General features: G+C 48.1%; 1 protein-coding gene across 1 annotated transcript; it reads left to right on the top strand.

Annotated features, from left to right (window-relative positions):
• Nucleotides 1–8,599: 8,599 nt before the first annotated feature.
• LOC107530746 (nuclear body protein SP140-like protein) lies at nt 8,600–16,112 on the top strand. The gene is made up of 7 exons (XM_087819527.1): nt 8,600–8,683; nt 9,831–9,881; nt 13,319–13,434; nt 14,085–14,193; nt 14,486–14,563; nt 14,770–14,901; nt 15,675–16,112. Exons 1-7 carry the CDS (start codon nt 8,678–8,680, stop codon nt 15,750–15,752), a joined length of 570 nt encoding a protein of 189 aa, XP_087675653.1. The 5' UTR covers nt 8,600–8,677; the 3' UTR covers nt 15,753–16,112.
• Nucleotides 16,113–24,448: the final 8,336 nt, after the last annotated feature.

The following is a 24,448-nucleotide window of genomic DNA, read 5'->3' as shown; positions in this document are numbered from 1 at the left end:
AAGTGGACTTTGCATTTTGAATTAAACTAGGGGCCTTAGGATGGGGGAGATTATCCCGGATTACCTGGGTGGCCCCAATATACTCCCATAGCCCTTAAAAAGTGGAGAAGCCTTCTTGGCTGTGGAGAGAGGGAGAGGGGGCTGAGGAAGAACCGTCAGAGAGCTGCACGGCTGCTGGCTCCGGGGGCAGAGGAAGGGCATCGGGAATGGGGCTGACCTCGAGAACCTGTAATCCGCACAGCGTTCACCTCTTCGTGTGTGATGTGAGATGGTAATTACAAGAAATTACCCCAACACTTTTTTATCCCGTGGATTGAAATGCCCTTTGGTGGTGCCTTTCCCTGCGTTCATGGGCCTGTGAATAGCAATCTACTCGGAGACACTCATCTGTTTATAATTCGGTACAAAATTGGCTTAATTAGAAAGCTTTAAAGTAAAATTTGCTTTTTTCACTCATTATGTTTTGTGTTGCAAAAAAGAAAAGATACATTGAAGACAAACAGAAAAGACGGATTTTCAGTTTGGTAATGCTGAACCTCTGTGGGTTTCGAATCTAATCAAGATGTTCTGAAACCTTCCGATTCCTTTGGGAATTTAAAAGTACAGTGAATTTACAGATTAATTGGGGTAGAATTGAAACTTTTTTAAAGGGGAATGGCCTATGCATTTATTCAAGTCACCTTTTTTGTTCTTCAATAAAATTTTATAGTTTTTTTTATATAGATTGTGCACATTTTTACTTTTCCTGTCAGATTTGCTGAGATATAATTTATATACAATAGACTTCATCTCGTTAAAGGTTTAACTGAATATGTTTTAATAAATGTGGATAGTCATGTAAATGCCACCATGATCTTGACACAACAATTCCATCATCCACCAGTGTCCACTTCTTTCTCTCTTTGTACCCTCCGGCCTTGACCACAGTTGATCTGTTTTTATCACTTTTTCTCCCTGGAAATTCATGTAAATGAATTTATACAATGTGTAGTTTATTTGTATGTGTTCTTTTTCACTTAGCATAATGCTTTGAGACATTGATATTGCTGCCTGTGTCAGTAGTTCCTTCGTTTCTATCGCTGAGAAGTATTCCACTTATGACTAAGCAGACTGTCTATTCACCTGTTCGTAGGCATTGAACTATTTCCAGGTTGAAGCTATTACAAAGAAACTACGAGGAACACATTCATACAAATATATGGGCGGACATATTTTTAATTTCTCTTGGATAAATATCTAGAAGAAGTACTACTGGGTCATATGAATTGAACATAAGTGCATGGTCGACACTTTGTGAATCTGCTAAGGTTTTTCAAAGTGGTCATACTATTTTACAATCCTACTAACAATGCATGAAACTTCCAGTTGCTCTGCATACTCACCAGTACTTGGTATTGTTAGTTGTGTTTTTTTTTTTATTTTAGCCATTCTTAGTGGGTGTGTAATGGTTTTCCTCGTAGTTTTAATTTGCATTTCCCTTATAATTAAAGGTACTGAGCGTCTTTTCCTTCACTTGTCATCACCCACAGGTCTCATTTGGTGAAGTGTCAACATCTTTTGACCTTATTGAATTGGGTTCGCTCTGTTTTTCGGGTGAAAGTTATTTATATGTTCTGTATTCAAATCCTTTACTTGATTATGTCGTACGGTCTATGGCTGACCTTTTCATTTTCTTGGCACATCTGTTGAAGAACAAAAATTTTTAATATTTGATGAAGTCTAATTTAACAGGGTTTTTTTCCTTTTATAATCTGTGATTTGGGATTCTATTTAAGAAATCTTTGCCTAATTCAAGATCCTGCTTTCTTCAAGAAGTTTGATGGTTTAGCCCTTACATTTAGATCTGTGATCCAATTTAAGTTAATTTTTGCTTATGATGCTAGATAAGAACTTTTTTGGGGGGGTGGGATGTAGAGATATCCAAATATCCCAGCACCATCTGTTGAAATGACTATCCCTTCTACATTGAATTCACTTGTTTTCACATCCTTCCTGAGAGTCAGTTGGCCATATGAGTTGCATGACGATACGGGTGTATTTCTGAGCCGCTTCTTCTGTTCTATTTATCGATATGTTTACCCTTATGTCAATACTACACCATCTTCATTACTAGCTTTATAATTAGCCCCAAAATCAGGTTCGAAGGCCTACAATTTTGTTTCTCTTTTTCAAAATGGTTTTGGCTATGTTAGGCCCTGAGTGTATGGAGGCTTCTTCTATCTTTCAGTTTAGCCACTTTTAAGATCGCATCACTTTCCAACACGCCTGCTGCGCCCCAGCCACATGGCCATGTTCTAGGCCATCCAAGAGAGAAATGGAGGACAGCAGAACATATCTTCCCGCGAAGGCCTGTCCCCTTTGTGGGAAGCTTTCCTAGAGTTTCCTTCGTCCCACAACAATATTCTGCTCTCATCTCACTCATCAAGCCTTAACCCGTTCGCCCTGCCAGCTGTTAGGGAAGTTATGAACTATGGTATTTTGTCTGGACTATGACATCTCCAAGAATGCAGATGTTAGTAAGAAAGAATTAAAAATGGGTTTCTGGAGCACGATATGAAGAATTGACTTCATTAACTCTTTAAAATGTGTTGAAAGTCCCTTTGGAACCTGTGTGACCAATATTTGTAGATGTTCTATGTCACTTTGAAGTGTGTACATTTGAACTCTTGGTTGGGCGCAGCTTCTCCCGTGTACATCCCCTTTATCCAGCACAGCTGTTTAAGTCTACTAGATCCATGGTCAATGAGGCTGTATTTGTTCCATCATGTCGTATAAAGATGTGTTAAGTTTTCCAAATGATTGAGTATTTGCCAACTCTCCATGTTCTGTTGTTTTACTTTAAAAACTTGGATGCTATTTATGGTTTTTATAACTTAGATAACTTCTTTTTTATCGTTCCTCTTTATCCGTATAAATGCTTTTTGCCTTCAAATCTCTTTTTCAGGATGCTAATATTGTTACACTAACTTTTATGTTTTTTCTCCTTTTTCTATACCCTCCTAGGCAGCTTTGTTTTATGTCTCTTGTAACGACACTTAACTTTTTGTAATCTCCCCTGATAATCCTCATCTCTTAATAGTTATGTTTTATTTGTTACTTTTATTATGGTCCCTGATATATGTGGACTTATATATCTATATTATTCATAACCATTATTTTTGTGTGTTTGTGTGTCTCTTACCTACTTTCTGATTGATTGAGATAGAATTTTGTATTCTACCTTTTTTCTCTGCTGGTTTGGAAATTGGAGAAAAATTTCTTCTATTTCTTTTTTTAAAAATTAATCTTTATTGTTGAAAGTATTACATATGTACCCTTTCCCCCACATTAATCCCCTCCACCTGGCACCCACCCCACCCCCACGCCAGGCCTCCACCACACTATTGTCTGTGTCCATGGGTTCTGCATATCGGCATAGAAGTTCTTTGATTAATCCCTGTGTAATTACTTTAACCATGCCCTAATCTCAACAGATGACAAGGGTCTTAGCAGGGATTCCCTCAAGTTGAACATCCCATCCCCATCATTTAGTTATTATAGTTTAATATTTTATTATTTTTTCATTATAAATTTTGAAACTATTATCATTTTTCACCCTTTTAGGCACTCATTGTTCTCTTTGGTTTCATCTTTGGTCTAGCTGAGTAAATCCTTGGTTCTTTTAGTGCGGGTGTCTAAGTGGCAAACCTGCCAAGAGTTATATGTGCAAATCTGCCTTTATTTTGAAAGAATTTTTTTATTGATTCTCTAGAGAAAGGAAGAGAGAGAGGGAGATGTGAGAGAGAAACACCGATTGGTTGCCTCTCGTATGCGCCCTGACCAGCCAGGCACCGAACCAGCGACCTAATTGTGTGCACTGACTGGGAATCAAGCCTGAAACCTTTTGGTGTATGGGATGACACTCCAACCAACTGAGCCACACTGGCCAGGGCTCGAAAGAAATTTTTTATCAAGATTAAAAATTCTAGGTCAACGTTTATTTCTCTTCAGTAAACTAATATGATTACTGCATTGTCTTCTGGAATCTATTGTGTGACTGATGAATGTTCTCCTTGTATTTTAACTAGAATGCTTTGCTTGAGGAGCTTTTCTTTCTTGCAAAAATCTCTTTTTCCAACTATATTGACTTGTGAAAATTTTAAGGCTACCAGAACCTTGGGAAATTTTACACTAATCATAGATTCACAATTAACATGTACTGTTCTTGCTGTATCACATTTCTCTCCATCTCTCCATGTCCCTATCCATCCACTAACCATCCTCAAGTTTGAAACATTTTAATGTTGCAGACAATAGTACACTTCCCTCCAAACACTTTAGAGTGCATATCATTAACAAGACTCAATATTTGTATTTCCTTTTCTTCTGAGATGAAATTTGCAATGAGATGTACAAATATTAATTATGTCATTCTAGGAGTTCTGATTAAAGTATTCTCCTGTAAAAGCCAAATCTTTATGAAGGGACAGAACATGACCATCACCCTGGAACATAAGCAGCTGTCCCCTGAGGAAGAGACTTTACTATCCTGGGATGTTTAGAAGGAGGGAAATGTTCTCTGGTTTTATACTGGTCAGGAAACAAATGTGCCTTCTGACCTGGCGGGCAAGGGGGTGGGTTTACATTAATTCTAGCTTCCACACGTCCTTGAGAAGATACTCTGGGGCATGTGGAATTCCATGGAGAATTGCCTCCTAACAAATTCACCTCACACAGCACATTCTGGCAGTTTCCCCATGAGTACATCACTCACCAGACACTATGATTAATCTGACCCCTGAAGGATAGAAACAGGTTCATTCAAATTGTTTCCTTCAGCATTTAACAAATTTTGTAAACCATAATTGTTTAAGTCTCCTATGAAACCCCCACACACACACACACATACACACAGACACTGCCAAGGCTTAAGTCACCATGTTTGCATGAGGGAGGCAAGTGAATGCCTGGCTTTCACACAAGTGTTACAATCTCAGGGACACACACAGTGACCCTGAAAGAGGCATTTACAACTGCTGAGGTTCCTAAGGGGAATATATCAGCCATGGGTAAGGTGGGCTCCTTCACCTGCAACCTTAGAGTTTTCAGTTCTGTTCATTGCCGCTGGGGTTTGGAAGGAGGTAGGGGCAAGACACTCTACCCAATCTGTTCTCTTTGTCCATAATGTCCAGATGGCATGTGTTCCCCTGAAATGGCTGAAAATCAGTGTGGGGACCATGTCCAGAGATGTTCTGCGTGGGTTGTACAGATGCTGGCACCAGCCCTGTTCCCTCCTACCTGATGCAGAGCAGCAGACTCAGCATCTATGTCGTGGAAGAGCTGGACCAGGACGATGTCCTTCTGGAAGGATAACTCGGGGCAGTTCTGAAAGACAGATATCATTAATGCCTCTCCACTTCCCACACCTCCTAGGTGTTTCCTCCTCAGGTGCCTGGATCTATGTTCTTCCTTCAGTGCCACAAAATCGGTACCAACCACTGGCTGTAATTTCATCTTTCTTTCCGATAATCTCCTATTGTCACTCGGACTTTTCATCCAGAAGGGTCAGATACAAGCAGGGCAAAGGCATTTCCAAAAAACATATAACCCAGATTAAATCTGAATCCTCCAGGCACTCCGAAGAGTGGGAAAGAACGAAGCATCATTACCAGCAGTGGTCAGAACAGAATCCAGATGTTCAGAGTTGGCCTATATACCACTAATCCCCACCACTTTTGTCCTGATCACAATGCAGGAAGCAGCTGGTCCCTTTCTGCCTTCACTGGGGACAGCTGCCTTCAGTGACCAAAGAGCCACAGCGGAGAAGTGTGCAGACGGGGGGAGACGAGGTCACAGTTAGATGATCAGTGTATTGGGTGTAGCTTTTCATAAAGGGCACGCCATCGTCAGACGGCAAATGGTCCAGCCGGCCGCGCCATTGGCAGGTGGTTCTAGAGTTTCCTGAGCTCCTCTGTCTCTGGGGAAAGCTGGTGTGGGGAGAAATGAGGCAAAGCAGAGAACACAACGAGCGGGCAGACGCCACGCTCACCAGGTTCCCCATCACTGTCCCTCTGCTCCCTGAGTCAGACCCCAGCCGGGGAGGCACAAGGACAGTCTGACTGTCTCCGGGGCCTCACCGCAGCGGGACAGCAAAGCCGGGGGCTTCCTGCAGAGCAGGACGCGCTGTGTCTCGCTGCCAGGGAAGAGTGGGGAGGGGGCTGGCCGGGAGCTGAGACGGTTTTACTGGTGCCTGATGTCTCTGGTGAACTACAGTGGTGCCTCGGTGTTCGAGCATCGCCGTTGGCGAACATTTGGGTTTACGAACACTGAACCTGGACGGAAATGCTGCGGCTTCCGAGCTCCTCTCGGAGGTCGAACATGCCCCGCGGCTCCCGCTGAGGGCAAGATCCCGAGGCCCAGCTGTCGGCTGTGGATCCCTCGGTTTTCCGACGTTTCAGAGCTCGAGCGGGCTCCAGAACAGATCACATTCGAAAACCGAGGTGCCACTGTATTGATTGTGTGAGATTTGAGAGGTAAAATCCTGGTAGACACTCTGGTTATGCTTCAAACTGCCACTGAAAGGAAAGCTTTGAATTCTGGAGATTTGAGGAATAAAGTTTCCTAAGTCCCCCTGTGTCTGTATAGAAACGACCTCAACGTGGGAGGAAGGTGCACGTGTACAATTGTAAAACGAGACAGAATGAAGAATTTTCTCTTTCAGGGCCAAGAAGCCACAAAAAAGAGAGTGTGGATTTTAGCTCTGAGATACTTCCCGTGACCTGTGGGGAGAAGAGGGGGCTGTTAATTAAGAGAAAATTGAAACGAGGTAAGTTTCAAGGTCTACTTTAATTCGTAGCCCCTCTATAAGGAATCACAAGAAGTAATGGAATTACCCATCATTTAAGGAATTATTCCCCTTTGTCTTGAGAGGAGGTAGGGGTCCCTAAAATGATATTTTCATATTTTAAGAAATGGCGCATATTAAGTGCTCACTCCCATGTGGAAGTGTCCATGAGGACGCCCAAAGAACCAAGAGAAGTGCAGGAACGTCAGTCTATGAGTGGAAAATATTGCATATTTTACTTTGAATCAGCCTCCACCTTCATCTCCTGTACCCCTCCTGGAAATCATCGCCAGGACAGGGTGTTTGATGTAGTGAGACGACCACAAAACTTAGAATCAGATGACCTGAGCCCCAGCCTCAGCTCTGCCAAGAGTGACTGAGCAAAGAATGAGCCTGAAACTTCTCATCTAAGAAATGGGTCCTTTAAAACCTGCCTCACGGTGACTTTGAGAGTTAGTTTACATAATAAATATAAAATATTTTGTGATTTTAACATTATAAAGCTTTCCAATAATTGTCTATTATGATGAGCTTCATAGCAGATTATTCTCAATGTGGCTAAGGAGCACCAATTGACGTAAATGTTTGCATTTTAACTAATTTTTAAATTGCTTTGCTGAGACATAACTCACAGTTCACCATTTGACATGTAGAATTCACTGCTGAGTTTTTGTTTGTTCCTATTATTTGTTCTCGAGATTATACAGCCATCGTCACAGTCTCATTTTGGAACATATTGCCCCCCACTAAAGGAAACCCCAGGTCTCTCAGCAGCCAATGCCCACCCCACCGCCCAGCCCTGAGCAGCCACTGATCTATTTCCTGGCCTATACGCTGGCCTGTTGTAAGCATTTCATACCAACTGACTCATGTAACATGTGCCTTTCTGTGCCTGGGTCTTTCACACAGCATGTTTCCAAGGTTCATCCATGCAGTAGCATGTATTATACTTTATTCTTTTTTATTGTCCGTGGTATGGATACACAATATTGCATTTACCTCTCAGTTTGGGTTTCCTCACTCTTTAGCTATCATGAATAATGCAGTTTTGTGTAAAGTTTTTTGGTGAACATATTTTTTATATTCTTTTCACTATATACTCTGGAGGGGGATTTCTGGGTTATATGGCAATTCCATGTTAAAATTATTGACCAAAAACCAAAGTATTTTCTGCAGTATTGCACCAGTATATATTCCTCCCAGCAAAATCCGTGGGCTCCAATTTCTCTGCATTCTCACCAACACTTGCCATTGTCTCTTTTTTTCCTTACGGCCGTCCTCGTGGGTATGATGTCGCACCTCCATGACGTTTTGACTTCCTTTTTTTGACTAGTGTTGTTAAGTGTATGATTATCTTTTATGTATAAGTTAGATTTTCCACTGAAATATATTTCACAATTGTTTTAATGTTAGCTACCCATGATTTCAGGGATGGAAAAATATCTGTTCCATAATGCCATTCACCTGGAAGAAAATTGTTATAATATAGGGCAGAGATATTTCCTTAGTGCCATTGTGAACAGTGGGGCCCCCACTTGAGATTTCAATCCAAAGTAGGAAATCCCCTTACAAGGGACTTACAGGCTGGGTTTGGGGATTCTCAAGCATGAAAGGTGAGGCCAGATTCTTCTGCTATTCAGGTCCAATGTGGTGGGAGGCCACTGTCTGAGCTCTGAGGACAAAGAGGTTTCACAATCAACTTACTCTGACCTTTCAGGAGCCACGGTGAAGTGTATAAGGACAGAAGATGGAAACTGGTTCAGCCCCAAGGAATTTGAAGTCGAAGGAGGCTACGAAAAATCAAGTAATTGGAAGACCAGTTTGCGCTGTGGTGGGGAAACCCTAAAATGCCTGATGGAGGTACGCCAGTGACGGGGCAGGAGATGTGACTTTTTGTTGTAGTCAAAGATAAGGTCACTATTTCCTCATGAAATACATGCTGAGTTGTGGCTAGAGCCCCCAGGCCTCTCACTTTATCTTTGTCCCAGGGAGAGGTGCCCAACCCTCATACTCAGCACAAGGCAGCACATTGATGTTGTCAGAGGGGCTCTGTGGGGGTAGATGCAGGAGCCTGGAGGAGGGAAGGGTCATTCTGACTCAGGTGCTTGCACACAACTTTAGGCCTTGAAAGAAAGGAGACAGTCTACAGCCAAACAAGCGGGCAGAAGGCACTCCAGAGAAAGAATGGGGTGAAACCAGAACCATGACTAACGTGGCTCTGTGGGTCGAGGTATACGGATTGTGTGTGATATGGCATAATCCATCAGTTGGGGTTGTTTGTGGAGGGATTCAATGCCAGGCTAAGGAGTTTAAACTCTTAATATAGTCAAATGCAGAGCCAGGAAGGTCTCCTGAGGTGTGAAATGACATATTTAAAACAATATCTCAAACAACATCATGCCTAGAAATGACTTCACTGTCTTTCAGCCCAAAAAACCTATAGTCAACCTACATTGCTCAGCTCCAATGTCACCCCTCTTGGAATATTCCCTGGCTGACCTGCCGGGTCATCCCATCCTTGGGCCCCCTGGCCCACTATTAAGACCCCTCTCACACTGTGTTATATTTGCCTCCCATGCAACCTCTTGTTCTCGCTAGACCTCTCTAGGGTTTGTACATCTTTGGGTGCCCAACATTTTCCAGAGCGTCTGACACCCTGTAGGTGTGGGATACATGTGTGTTGGTTGAATAGCCCTGGTGTGAGGATGTAAGCTTGAGTGGCACAGGTAGTAATGGAAAGGAAGCAAGAGGTGTCAATGAGATTGTGAAGGAAAACCTCTTAAAACTTAAGCAAATAATAACACAAAAGAAATGGAAAAGATTCTGACGACGATTTTCCAGCTACCCTTGAGGAATTCTAGAAGAACAGATGGTGTCTCACTTAGACACCTTGGTTAGAGCTGAGGGTGGGACATCCAAGTAGAAATATTTGTGAGGAGGTGAGAATGCCAGACTCACAAAACACAAACACAAGCTAACCACACACTTGGATCTTTTACTCTTTCAGAATCTTGACCTACCTACACCCCCCCCAGGAACGTGTGGCATGAAAAAAAAGGTGATTATTACTTTATACAAGTTCTTATATACAAGTTCTTTATATGTACAGCATCTTTTTTATGGTCTGAGTTGTGTAATTAACATTGTTTCCTTTTCTCCTCTCCCTTGCCTTTATTTTCATTTAGTTATTTATTTTGCAAGTGCCTTCAGATTTGCTCCATTCAGCATTAAGTTGTACGCAAGGTCATCTTTGAATGGCAAACCATTTGAGATGGGGATGATCAGGAGCCATCAGAATAGGCCTCATAGCTGAGTTTTAGCTCTAGATACAGGTGCTGTCAGGGTGTCCAAGTTGTAAAACCAAACATAATTATGGAATACATAAAACCATTTCTTAATAAGGTCACAGGCTCACCTCCAACTTAATCCCTGATTTTTTTTCATAAAAATTACTATTTCATAACTTTAATGAAATCTGATGGAGCAAAAGTTTGCTCGCCAACATCCAGAAAAACCAGGTCTAATACTTAGTCTATCTTAAGACATGTACAAAACCACATACTGTTTCATAACATAGGCAACTAAAAGCATATTTCTTTTCTGATTTTTTATACCCTCTCCCATCCTTCCATAAAATACACACAGAGACATACAGAATTCTCTGTCAAGCAGAAATTATTGGCAGATTTTTCATGAGGATGGTGCTGTTGGGGAGGGAGCCCTTGGCAAGATGCTCCTTGAACCTTGCAGTTTCTCATATATGGCCATTTCTAAAAGCAAAAGAAATGACCAAGAATCCTGATTCCCCTAAAATAAGCATCTTCACCCAAAAGCCCAGAATGACTGGTCATCTTTAACTACTTTCTACACAAAGAGAAATAACATAGCTGTGTTCCAAATTACTCTGCCCATTTGCTTCCAGAAGGACATTTCTGATCTTTGTGGGCTGTTAACCGAGATATAACACAGACTGAGAAACAGACCAGTTTTCTCTGTGTATCAGGGTGGAACCAACCATTCATCAGGGTCTCCGCATCCTGTACACAGCGGGCCTGACAGAGACAGTGGAACTAACAAAAGAAGTTTAACAATCCGTGTGAGGAGTGAGGACAGATAGGATTTGGGACGCGAGCGAGAGGATAGAACCAGGATGGATTCTCAGGTTTGCGGGGGAAGGTATATATTTGTTTTATGAGATGGCAGCACCAAGAAAGAACACGTAGTGGTGTGGGGACAGGAGGACACACGGCTGTGACTGGATGAGTTTGGGGTGTGCTTTAAGGGCCCGGAGGATGCTGGTGAGCGCAGGGATGTGCACGAATGCAGAAGGCAGGCTGCACGCCTGGGAGCTGGAGACAGCGCTGGAGCTGCAGCTTGGAGAGAGTTTGGTGGAGACCAGGGATTCTGTCTACACGCTGGAGGGGAAGGAGGGGAATAGAAACAGACAGAGCGGAGGCTGAGGGAGCAGCCCAGGAGAGCGAGCGCAGAGACCACCCGCGTCTGCAGGGAGCACGAGTGGCCGTGGCAGAGAAAGCTGGACGCTGTCATCCCTGCCTCCTGCTCCCCGGGGGACCTCTCCCTCCACCCAGCACTCATCAGTGGGCGGGCCTGTCCCCAAGCCAATCTCGTTTTGTCACCTGAGTGGTCAAGAGAATAGAAACTTCTGTAATAGACCATGGGATAGACAGGATGCTTCTACCTCGGATAGAACTACCCCAGAGATGTTCTCAGACTGCCTCGATTCTCTCAGAAGGCAGAACCAGTAGAAGTACCAGGAGCAAATACAGTTTCTGATAGTTCTGGATTTGTATGCAAATGTTGATTCTCATTTTTTTAAAAAAGAATGAAGTGGTTTTCTGTTTTAATCACTTCCTCTTCACCCCATTGACAAGGAGGTGGTGTCCACCGGACAGTCTGGGGAGGGGAAGCAATGGCATCTGTCACTGGACAGATGGACTGACAGGTGTTTATTAGTCACATACCCTCTGAGACCAAGGAAGGAGGGCAGTGCCAGCTTTGCAGGGCTCACCAAGGTTGCCCTTGGGAGCGGAGGGAGCAACCCAGGGCTCTGGACGGTGGGCTGGCCCCCTGGTCTCCATGACTGACTTGTTTAAGTCATTCCGTGGCTGACAGTGAACTGAAACCTGTTATTCCAGGATGGGCAGGGTTACACATGGCCTCTTGACTAGGAGCATCGTTTAGCTGTGGGACCTTATCCAGGGGAGCAGAGTGCAGAGGGAAAAGTGCAGATAGGCAGTTCGAGGCCTTCTCAATTTTGCCAGATGTCACAGCAGCACATAATATTGAGCTTTAATATCAGTCCTTACACCACATTTTTTTGATTAGCAAAGGGCTCAGTCACAGGCCAGCTCTTTCTCAGGAATACACAGGCATTTGTATATAACACAGTGTTTTTTCATATCTACTCTAAAAATTTTTTTTTAATATATCTTTATTGATTTCAGAGAGAGGAAAGGAGAGGGAGAGAGAGAGATAGAAACATCAGTGATGAGAGAGTCATTGATCGGCTGCCTGGGGATCGAGCCCGCAACCTGGGCATGTGCCCTGACCGGGAATCGAACCCCCATCGCCTGGATCCTAGGTTGACGCTCAACCGCTGGAGCCACGCCCAGCCGGGCAACTCTATAAATTTTGTTGGGTTCAGTGAGTAGGAGTTACACTACAAGATTGGGTGGAAGGAAATACTACCTAATTTTATCTTCTCCAAGTGAAATTAAATTTAATTAAAGGCCACATATTGAGACTCGTAAGAAATCCAGTATTAGTTGTTTAAGGGGGCCCTCTCTATACTGTTTATAGAACAAAGCAATTGCCACACTCCCTGGCCATTCGGAGACGGAGCCTCCAAACCGTGCATGCCAAGCTGAGTCCCCAGGCTTCCACAGCCAAAGAGCTCCAGCCTCCCTGGCACCACCTGGTCATCTGTGCCCATGGTCTTTCCAGCCCAAAGACACTGTCACAGGTTCAGAGGACATCCAGGGACAATCCATAGTTCAGGAACCCCTACCAGGCCCTTCAACTCAGAGGGAGCCTACAGCCAAGTAACTAAGATGCCATGCTTTCTTAGAAGTTTATTCCATCTTACTAATTTCTCAATATACCATCTTCCCCTGACACATCTTAGTCATTGTAGTGTAGGCAAATGCATTTAACACTTTATTACAGGACTTTGTTTTATCAGCAAGGTAATAAAATGATTCACATTTCTGTCACAAGCATCCTCTTGTTTTGTTGCTAGTCTCTCTGTGTTAGAATCTCTGGTTTTATAGGAAGAACTTTTCCAGTCATCCTGAACTTCACTGCAGACCAAGAATTCTTTTTCTGAAACCACCACTCCATGCAGTTAGTTCACAGCTCAAGGAGAAACACATAAGTTTCTCCATGCAGGTTCGCACAAAGGCAACAAGGTCTAGATTCCCACAGCGCTGGTCTTCAGGGTGGCACTGGGGACATTAATGTTGTTTTGCCTTCTAGCTGGACAGCTCAGATAAATGCAAGATCTGCCTGGATGAAGGAAAGCTCTTCAAATGCATTTCTTGTTTTGACGTCTTTCATTGGGACTGTCACCTCCCACCTGTGGAACCTGGGAGGTTTGTGAGATGCAACCCCCTCTCCTTTTAGGGACCTTCCTCCTGCCATGCAAATCCCCCATCAGAGTTCCTCCTTGTGTCCTGGTGGGGAAAGAGCAGGGTCAGAGGTACAGGGTCCAACAGTATGGTCCCGGGAGCTGTTTAAAGATGTGTCAGGTAGAGGGTAATATTCACCTCTCTCCTCTGGGAGGCTGAGGCCAGTGGCTGGGTCCTTTGCCTACATACTACTACTGTCCTTTCCAGAGCTTTCCCAGAAAGGACTCCTGTTTACTTGTTTGTGTTCTGTGCTTACTCAGAAAAGGCAGGAAACATGGCCTGGTTCCCTCATTTTGCCATGTCCTCAGCAGGCTAACGGAGGCCTGAGGCCCCAGGGGTTAAGGCCCAGTCTCTGGCACTCAGGCCTGGCAGGCAGGGCTCCTAGTGCTCCCAGTAGCTCAGACAGAGAAAGGAGAGCCCACCATGCACCCTGACACCACCTTCGAACCACCAACCCCCTGCTGCTACTATCTAGGGAGGAGGGCTATCACAGGAGAGACTTGGAGAATCTGGGAGGTGTTCCCTTCATTCCCTGCTGTGTCCACTGGCCACTCCTGAAAGGACAGTGGGTGTTTCTGGGGCTTTGCCTTGCTCACTTATATCTGACATCTCAGGACCCGTTGGAGTTGCACCTTCTGCGCAATAAAAAAGCCTTCAAGAACTCGGCAGTGTTACAGCGAATCTGAGGTCCTGGCGAGGCAGATGGGGCCCGAGGAGAAGCTGGTGAGTTGGATTTGAGTCCAAGCCTTCTTCCCGCTCACTGTGAGAAGTCAACAGTCATGGGGCGGGGGGGGGGTGTCCGAGAGCGCCTGCTCTTCTGACCGTGCCTCAACCACGCTGAAAACCCGCCGGAACCTGTTCGCAGGAAAAACCCAGCTATTACCTGTGAGCGTCCAAGAGCAATGCCTGTTTGGGGAAACTTCAGAAGGCTGGTGTGGTCATGCATGTGTCTGGGCACGCGTGTGGGCTTGTCCTCTCCAAGCTGCTCTTCATTGTCTGCCTCCTTCCTTTGCAGAAATGTGAGTACTCCCTCTTGAAGGTCTACTGCCGTTTAGAGGGCATCGTTCTCCGGGCTATTCCGCATGAAAATTACGTGAGTAACAACAAGCCGGGGTTCCAGGCCGCCGAGGTGTTACCTGACCTGGACGGGGGCTCTCCTGGGCCTGAAACCCGGCGCCGCGGGAGGGAGAGCTCCAGCGGCCTTTCCTTTACCTTGGTTTTCCGCTGGGTGTCACGGGAACCCACAGACCGCAGACAGAACTGTGTCGCTGATGCTCCTATTGATCTGTTTTTCACCAGGTTGAAAAGGCTTCTCAATGCCTAGAGAAACTTAAGACATTGGATGAAATCAAAAAGACTCTAACTGAGAGACGCTACCCCCAAGTGGAGGGGTTTGTGCGGGACATGAATCGCATCTTTCAGGGCCCCAGCGTAAGTGGCTCTCCCTGCTCCCATCTCCTTTTCTTTCCTTTGAGTCACTCCGCCCTCATATCCTGGTGCCGGGGAATTTTAGAGTTTCCTCCATCCTCTGACAAGCCTACACAAGCAAGGGTTCAGGAGGTGAGTGGGGTTTTTAGCTGAGCGTTTAAGCTCACCAGGGAGAGTAACAGTGAGTCAGGAGGCGGCCCGGTAACCAGACTCCAGGCGCCCGAGAGGTCATCCCACTCCGTGCCCACTGAGGAGAGTCCCGTCCTCCCTGCTGCAAAAGGAGGGGAGGGTTGCTTCCTAAACCATCTTGTTCCTCTCCCCAAATATCTCCGTTGGGCCGCTCACAAGTCCCAAACTGCAGAGTCCTTTGCGTGTAAATGAACCACATAACAGATCACCAGAGGGGAACAGAAGTGACCACATGAAAGGAAGATCACTGATTGTGTGGAAACATCTGTAATAGGTGGTTCTTACTAAGACCTTAGATTCCTTTTCTAACTCTCACTGAGGGAAACACCCCAAACCCGATGAACAGGGGTCCTCGGAGTGGTCATGATTTCCCACTTCCGTCCAGACCACGAGACACAACCATGCTCTGAGGAAACAAGTCGCTCCTAGGAAGGAAGTCTCTCTCAGCTGCTAGGTTTAAACTTAACCTGGTTAATGTGACTTAGGTGTTTAAGACGAGCCCTGATCATTTTTAATTGCAAGGTGTCTAATGACACTGACGTTGAGAGTCATTATTTTTGTCTGTTTTGTTTTGTTTTTTTCCCCAGTGCAATGACTCAGATGGAATAGAGGAGGAATTTAAGAAGAATTTCAAAGAAGTCTTTGCTATTCAGAAAAGAAATTAAAACAGCTCCCTGGTGTGGTGGATGCTGTTAATACCCTGGAAAGTCCCGCTTCAGGCAGATTTCTCATCCCCCAGCTGCTATGAGGCTTGGCTGCCGATGCCACCTCCCCCCGTGTATTGCTTTGGGCCAAATGGAGCCAGATTCACATGAAGGTTACATCTCTGTGTCCTGGGGGCTGCTTCCCAGCATCAAGGTTGAGTCAACCATGTGGAGAGACTCTCGATCCTGTGCTCCCCAGTGAGTCAGGCTGGGGTTAGTCTCCAGCTATGACCACGCCCTTGCTGAGCTTTTCCCACCATGGTACCCTGCTTCCCTTATCCCTCCTCCTGAGAGGACTCTCCCAATAAATCGCTTACTGAAGAGACTTTATCTCAGGCTTTGCCTTTAGGGAACCCAACTTAGCATAATGGTCTTAGCAAGCCAGCCCTAAGCATGGAGTTCTGAGATGGATCATTGTCTAGCCAGATGATCACAGGCACAATATTGATAGTCCCTGGGGTACTGGAACAGTGCAGTTGCAAAAACATTCACCTGTGGGAAACTGAAGGCGCGATAGGGGAAGAGGCACTGATGCAGTTGTCTAGCATTTTCAAAGAAATGGTAACTGTCAGAACTGTATGATGACCTGGCTATGTCTAAGCTCCACTAATATGCTAAAAAGAGAACCTGACAGCCTTAAATATATTAATTACTACCTGAAGCTGGAAAGTGGACAGTAAGGAAGGCCTGCTACAGGTCCGAATTTTAAGAATGGCGGAACTTCTGACCAGCTGGGGGGGCTCAGTGGTTAAGCATCATCCTGTGCATTGCAAGGTCGCTGGTTTGATTCCTAGACAGGGCACATACCTGTGGGTTCCATCCTTGGTTGGGGTGCCTATGGGAGGCAATCGATCAATGTCTCCCTCTCATATAGATGTTTCCCTCTCCCTCCCTCCCTTCCTCTCTATAAAATCAAGTTTTAGAAAACATATCCTCAGGTGAGGATTTAAAAGTTTTGAAACATAACAAAGAACAGTGCTTTCTATGTTCATAAGTGGTAACCTCTCCAATACCTTAGCTGGGAACTAGGGTGTGGAGTGTTCAGGGGCAGGGGTGGCTCCTGGGCCGAGTCACTTGTCTGGCACCTTTCATTGCATTCTGCCAGAGCTGCGGGGGGCAGGGAGGACCATGTTTTGCCTCCCACACCTCCAAGGGCTCATCCACAGCTGCCTGTGTCTGGATGGGGAGGAAGATCTAGGACCCCAGCCTTGAGGTCTCAGGAGCACAAGTCTGAGCTGTATGAAGACACAGTCCAGCTTCTGGCTCATGTGGTGTCTGTGACCACTCCTCGGGGTCTCTGAGAAGGGTGACTGAGACGATGGCGGGTGCACTCTGCATGCCTATGTTCATGTCTGCTCTCGAAGTTTGTGCCAAGCCTGTGCCACAGCGTGCGACCTGGAGTATGTGCAGGAGCTGACTGGTTCGCTCTGCTTTTGCTTACTCAGGAAACACGAGGCAGCCCCTATGCGCCTATGCTACACTCCTGCCTGATGGCAAGTGGTGGCTTCAGGTCTAACCTGCCCAGCACCCCAGTGGGTGAGGCTGCAATTTCCAGTACTTGGTTTGTGCAGGCACAGCTCAAGGAAATCATTATTCACTTACAGCTCAGCCTGGAACCAAGGCCCGTGGGCATGTGTGAGCCTCCCACTCTCACTCCCCATGGCTCCATATTCAGCAGCCTTCAGTCCCTACAATTGTTCATGGAAGGGAGTTTCATGGGCTATAGATGGCATGTGGGGAGGGCAGAGAGGTCTTCCTTCTCTGTGGAAGGGAGGGTCCAGATGGCATGCAGGAGAAGGCAGTGATGTCTTCCTTCTCTGGAGAGGAGGGTGCCATGTGTTACACAACCCACTGGCTGTTCTCAAATAGTACCTGTGGAAATGGCATCTGACCTCCAGGGAACTTTCCCTCTATTCCCTTTATGCCCCAAGATAAAATAAGATGGGTGAGTTTTCAACTTCAATGTAATCATCTTGAGAAACCAGCGGAGCCATGCTGGGCATGGTCCGTCTGTAAGCCATTCTACGTGGAGAACCTAGAAGCCACCTACACTTGACCAGCCTCATGCCAAGGTGAGACACTGGATGTCCCCCAGAACCTGGTGGAGCTCCAGGGTCACACCTGTGTATTCCCGGGGCCACTTTATGACCCGACCAGTCCCACGTGATTGTCCTGTGCTAGTGTGCTGGGACCCGCCAGGATGCCAACCTTCCTCATGGGCATAGCATGTGTACACATGAGATCCACGTGCACCAGGTAGAGGGAAAGCGCAGGACTTGGCCCTGAGGGAGAGCTTGTATTTAGGTTTCCTCTGAGCCAGAGCTGTTATAGTTGGTGTTCCTAAGAAGTCACACCTCTCCCTTTGTGCAGGACTTTCTGTACCCTGGGCACAGGTGCTCTGAAAGTGCCCAAGGCATCCCGTCTCAGCTGTCTCCCCAACCACAACAGTGCCCAGCAAGAGCTTCTGTGGGCAAAGCAGGCTCCACGCCTTCCCTATATATCACCTCCAGGCAATGGTCAGCAGGTGTGCAGGGGCCTTGCTAGCGTTAACTTAAAAATAAAAAGAACTTTTCAAGTGCCAGGCAACAAATATTTACTGAAATCAATGAGACTAGCTCTTCGGGAAACATTCACTCGGGCAGAAGTCCAAATAATGTCCCCATTAGGAAACAGAGGCAATGAGAGGGTACTTATGAGAAAGGGAAGGGGAGTAATGACATCAATAGAAGACAGGCATCTCTACTGGTGCAGGTAACGACGCAGTGATACTAATTTTAAACAACATTTTTCATTTTCAGTCCAGTAGTCATCAGTCTAGTAGTCATAACTGCTTTATTGTTGTCTTTCCAAACAGTTCTTTAGGACACAAGGTTGCTCAGTCCCAGTCCAAAGGTTATTTTGCCCTGTTTTAACATTCCAAAGGATTGAGGTATAAGACATGCAAGGCAGTGCCTCTGGCCCGGCAGCTCCACCCCATTGTAAAGTGGCTCTGTTTCTACCACTCTTTACACTAGAAATACACTTGGGCTGCCAAGTCCTTCCTGCATCCTTCTGTGTGCATATCCCTCTGACTCCCTCTGTGCGAGGACCATTTAATTCGCCCTTTTCCCATGGTGGAGCCCCCTTATGACATCCCACCTCCAGTCTCACGACCACTGGGTCTTCCTGAAGCTGCACTGGCCACCTCCACTGTCTCTGTTCCGTGCAGCAACTCTGAGGTCCCTGCCAAGATGTTCCTCTCAACAGAAGCACCACTTACAAGCCAAAAAGAAGTGAAGGCCACTCCCAGTGGGCTCCTTCTTTGTGCTGAGCGGGGATGATCAGAATGAGCCACCAAGTGCACGTCTTTTCTTCCTGCACAGGCGTCACTGGGCTGTCCTAAGGCCTAGGACAGCCCAGGGAACCATTCCAGGTCACCCTGATCAGTAATGGCTGAAGGGGGACTTGCAGAAAGATTAGAATTGGGGACGCTGCAAAGGGTTCCCTGCTCATTCGATCATCTCCTTCCCTGGTGCATCCCTGCTCCTTGTGGCACCCAGCCCGGCTGACACTCTGGACTCGCTGGGAGACCCCGGGTCAAGGTAACTCCCACAAAACATTCCTCCCCCTTCCTGAGGGCAGGGCTGGCCCCTACAGCCTTGCTTTTTTCTTATGGGACAAGGCTTATGAGGAACTGCCTGGTTCCAGATACACCAGTGATGGCAGCAAGTGCCAGTGGGGACTCACAAAACACATGCAGATTCCGCCAGGACTCCCAGAATATTAACCATGGTGAACCTCATAAAAGGTATCCTTTTTTTTCCAGCCAAGCAGTTGGGCATCTGAGTCAGTAAGACTTGGGTGAAGCTGAGACACTCAGGTTCCGATCCTCCAGGAGGAAGGGAACCCTAACTGTGGAGGAAGGTGAAGCCGATCCCCCAGAGAGATGGGGGTAGGGGATGACAGGCATTGCTTGAAGTCTGCATGACACCCACAACCTCTTTGTGGTCTCACATTTTCTCTTAATCATTCATTCTACTCTGTTCATTTTTTTAAATGTTTTTATTTATTTTAGAGAGGGGGAGAGAGAGAGAGGAACATTGATGTGAGAGAGAAACGTTGATCTACTACCTCCTGCACATGCCCTACCAAGGATTGAGCCTGAAACCCAGGCATGTGGCACATGGGATGCTGCTCAACCAGCTGAGCCACACCTGCCAGGGCTATTCCATTCATGTTTGAAACTTGTTTGATGATTTTAATTGCTTTACGTTGCTCACCATCGAGTAAAATCAACATGCCTGGGAGGAACCTCAGGGTGAGTCTCTCGTGTGCACCCTGGGAACACTGGCCTCAGGCTGCGGAGGGACAGGTTTGAGGAGTTCTGTCTCCAGGAAGGTGGAGAAGGCAGGGTCACCGTGGGGCTCCCGGACAGAATGAAACTCTCTGGGAAACAGGGGCTGCCGGGAGATGGAAGGGGCCACAGTTTCAGGAACCCCTCAATTTTAAACCCAGACTTCTCTGTCCAGGTCATAAGCACATTTTTATGCTGATGAACAGCCAAATACCAAAATTATCTCAGAACCCAATCCTTAAGTGGTTTCACCTTTATTTAGAAAGAAAGAATAGCACTTCTATTGCTAATTTAGAGGGGCTTAGATAGACGCAGCCTGGAGAGGAGAGGGATTGTTGCTTTCAGTCTCTCTGAACAGGCAACAAAACCCAGCTCTAAGGAGACAATAATACGATGCACGACCCCTAGAGGGAAGTGCAGACGTGGCTGGAGCCAAGTCCAGGAGGGGAGGAAAGGGCTGCCCAGCCTGCGGTAGGGGGACACTCGGGCTAAAATGAGAAATGCGAGGGCAGTACCAGGCTCCACGCCGTGTGCCTGGGGCTGGGTGGCCGTGGGAGAGAGGCGTGAGGTGGTTTCAGGGCGCTGCAGAGAGTATGGTGCTGTCGAGCGGTAACCAGGTACCAGGGAGATCAGTCCTGGTTCCGGCGTGGATGCAGGTCACTAACCCCCCGGAGGTGGAGCCCAGGGCTCCAGGTGAAGGGCTGTGGTGACGGTGGCAACTGTGGGCTGGGGATGACCATGTGGCCTTGGGCCAGCCTCCTTCCTTCTTGGGCTGCACAAGGACTGTGAGCTTCCTCCGGGTGTTTCTCGTGCATAGCCCTAGACCTTCCGAACGTGGCCCAGACAGACTTACTGCGCTCCCCTCTGGTCCCCTTCTCTCTTGCACACCCTACAACCCTCAGTCCTTAACCTCTGCCCCCTCTGCCCAGATGTCTCCTCCCATACCCTTTCCCAAGGATTCGCTGCCTTCGCTATAAAAATAATCACATTTCACCGCCATCAATCCCTCTGGGTTCTTACCAACTTTGAAGGAAGACTCAGGAGTCCACAGCTGTACCATCCCTGAGCCGAGTCCCTAAGGCTCTACTAAGTGGGATAAGGGGCTCCACCTCACCTCAGTCTCTGAGAGCCGAAATACTGCCGCCAGGTGCCACCAAGTCTACACAACCGTGCAACTGAAGGGGACCTGACGACCCACCTCTTTACCCATCTAGGGCACAAAGTGGACAAGAAATCAAGGAGCAAAACATACACCCAGGTGCTTGACTCATTTTAACATGTTCGTGGGCGCCCCAAAAGTACATGCCTTTCCACCACTTGAGTTCCAAACCAACTGACAGGCAGGCGAGACAGGTGGGCACCAAAATACCAGCTTTCTTCCTGGTAAAAGCTGGATGTGTGCCAAAAAAACATTCCTCAGTCTGAACCCCGAAACTGGGCTTAGCCTCAAGGTCTCAGGCTGTTCCAATCAACCACACCCCCCACACTCCAGGCCGCTGGCCCTGTGCCCTGGAGCTCGGAGGAGCACAGAGCCCTGGCCTCTCCAGCAGGATGAGCCCAGGAGACCCAACAAGGAGCGTTCTCACCCTCACAGAGCTCCCAGCCTGAGTCTCCCCAGGAAGAGGGGAGGGCAGGGGGACCCGGAGTCCTGCCGACTGAGGGGCCCCTCCTGGAAGGGGACGTTGGTGTGGGGCCTGAGGGTTCCCCCTTAGTTCCCTGGTGCCCCCTCCTCTCCGTTTCTGCGTCCACAGAGGCGCCGGGTCTTTGTCCTCCGGCCCAGTGGCTGCTGTTGCTGCTGCTCCTTCCTCCTGCCTGTGAATTCTCAGGTCCCTCTGCTTTGTCTCAGGGACAAACTCTGTCCCCACAGGGTCTCCCAGGCTGGACACTCAGCCCACCACTGACATCCGAATGGAAGCTGCTCCTGGGGAGGCTAAGGAAGCCTGTCCCCTTGGCACGTCCTCTGCCCCCTGCCCCTCCTCGGTCGCTGCCTCTGTGCTCTCCAGGTTTCCCGGCCCCCTGGCTCAGGCTACTTCCCTGTTTTTGGTGTCTTTGCACAAACAAGGAGACCCCTGGGGGCTGGTCCTGCTCCTCGCTGGGGTCCTCCAGGTCCTGTCTGTCCCTCTTTGTCCTCCATTCCTGCTGCCACTTGTCCTGATGGCTGAGAACCACGCTGGGGCTGCAGGAGGAGGAGACAGTGTCTGAAAACACTGGGTATTTACCTCCACTTTCATTTTCCCCACTTGGGTGGAGCCCACTGGGGGCAGCCTCACCCACTTCCTGCTCAGCGCTGGGCAGCCACACTGGTCCCAGGCTGGGGGCACCAGGGGCATCGAAGTCCAGGCTCCAGGCCCAGGCAGTGCCCAGGGCAGGACGATGGCCAGTAGGGGCAGCAACATCAGCGCCAGGTCAGTCTCCGCCTCCCTTTCTTTAACTTTCTCTCTGGCTGTGCCACTGCTTTAGTCTCTGTCACTAGACACTCTGTCAACATCTAAGCGTTGACCTCAGTCCTGCGCTGCGGGACGCTCTCCTGCAATGTGAGGAAGTGCAGGAAGCTGCAGAGAGGAAATCGGATCTCTCGAAGGCAGAGGGACATCTGCTGGTGTGAGTGCAGCTGCCACGGCCCACAGGGCTCCTGTCTTGCAGCCACCGCTCAGCTGGCAGCCATCTGGGCTCCTCTGTCTGTCCTTCCTGATGCTTTGAGGCAGTGACTTGTTATTTTCTCATGACCTCTGAACCCTCTTGTTTCCCTCGGGCCCCTCTGAGTTCACCTAGGTCATTCCAACGAGGGCACTTTGAAAATATAAAATTCAGGGAGAAGATGCGGCCTTTCAAACCTGGGCGCCTCGGTCTGGTACCTGACCTGGGCCCGCCCTGGCCCTTCCTGCAGGACTGAGCTGAGGGAGGAAGAGGAGGGAGGGAGGAAGAGGAAGGGAGGGAGGAAGAGGAGGGGAGAGGAAGAGGAGGGGAGAGGAAGAAGAAGAGGAGGGGAGGGAGGAAGAGGAGGGGAGGGAGGAAGATGAGGGGAGGGAGGAAGAGGAAGGGAGGGAGGAAGAGGAAGGGAGGGAGGAAGAGGAGGGGAGAGGAAGAGGAGGGGAGAGGAAGAAGAAGAGGAGGGGAGGGAGGAAGAGGAGGGGAGGGAGGAAGACGAGGGGAGGGAGGAAGAGGAAGGGAGGGAGGAAGAGGAAGGGAGGGACGAAGAGGAGGGGAGAGGAAGAGTAGGGGAGAGGAAGAGGAGGGGAGAGGAAGAGGAAGAGTAAGAGGAGGGGAGGGAGCAAGAGGAGGGGAGAGGAAGAGGAGGGGAGAGGAAGAGGACGGGAGGGAAGAAGAGTAGGGGAGAGGAAGAGGAGGGGAGTTAGGAAGAGGAGGGGAGGGAGGAAGAGGAGGGGAGAGGAAGAGAAGGGGAGAGGAAGAGGACCGGAGAGGAAGAGGAGGGGAGAGGTAGAGGAGGGGAGAGGAAGAGGAGGGGAGAGGTAGAGGAGGGGAAAGGAAGAGGATGGGAGAGGAAGAGATGGGGAGGGAGGAAGAGGAGGGGAGAGGAAGAGGGGGGAGGGAGGAAGAGGAGGGGAGAGGAAGAGGAGGGGAGGGAGGAAGAGGAGGGGAGAGGAACAGGTGGGGAGAGGAAGAGCCGGGGAGAGGAAGAGGAGGGGAGGGAAGAAGAGTAGGGGAGAGGAAGAGGAGGGGAATTAGGAAGAGGAGGGGAGAGGAAGAGGAGGTGAGAGGAAGAGGAGGTGAGAGGAAGAGGCGGGGAGAGGAAGAGTCGGGGAGGGAGAAAGAGGAGGGGAGAGGAAGAGGAGGGGAGAGGAAGAGGAGGGGAGAGGAACAGGAGGAGAGGGAGGAAGAGGAGGGGAGGGAGGAAGAGGAGGGGAGGGAGGAAGAGGTGGGGAGAGGAAGAGGCGGGGAGAGGAACAGGAGGGGAGAGGAAGAGGAGGGGAGAGGAAGAGGAGGGGAGAGGAAGAATAGGGGAAGGAGGTAGAGGAGGGGAGGGAGGAAGAGGAGAGGAGGGAGGAAGAGGAGGGGAGAGGAAGAGGAGGGAGGGAGGAAGAGGAGGGGAGAGGAAGAGGAGGGAGGGAGGGAGGCCAGCGCAGTGCAGGCTGAGCCCCACCTGGGCTCTGACTTCCTGCTCTGCAGCGGGTTGTACTCGACAAGGAAAAGGCCAGAAGTCCTTCCTTTTCTCTAGGAAGGGGTCAGAAATAACACGACTTAATATGTTAAATATTTGGTTCTTTACATTCAAAACAAATACATTCTACGTCCTTGGTCATAAAACTTCAAATGGCCGGGATGTTACTAGAGGGGAACGTCCCACCCACACCCTGCAGCTTCC

Source organism: Miniopterus natalensis, chromosome 8, assembly GCF_054644295.1.
Source record: "Miniopterus natalensis isolate mMinNat1 chromosome 8, mMinNat1.hap1, whole genome shotgun sequence".
Taxonomy (NCBI): Eukaryota; Metazoa; Chordata; class Mammalia; order Chiroptera; family Miniopteridae; genus Miniopterus; species Miniopterus natalensis.
This window is presented reverse-complemented; position numbering and strand designations above follow the sequence as displayed.

Bases quoted from the DNA above. Each gene is read 5' to 3' on its own strand.
- LOC107530746 (XM_087819527.1), top strand. The intron at 9,882-13,318 runs GTGATTATTACT...TTTGCCTTCTAG, and splicing joins CGTGTGGCATGAAAAAAAAG to CTGGACAGCTCAGATAAATG. The intron at 13,435-14,084 runs GTTTGTGAGATG...CTGACATCTCAG, and splicing joins CCACCTGTGGAACCTGGGAG to GACCCGTTGGAGTTGCACCT.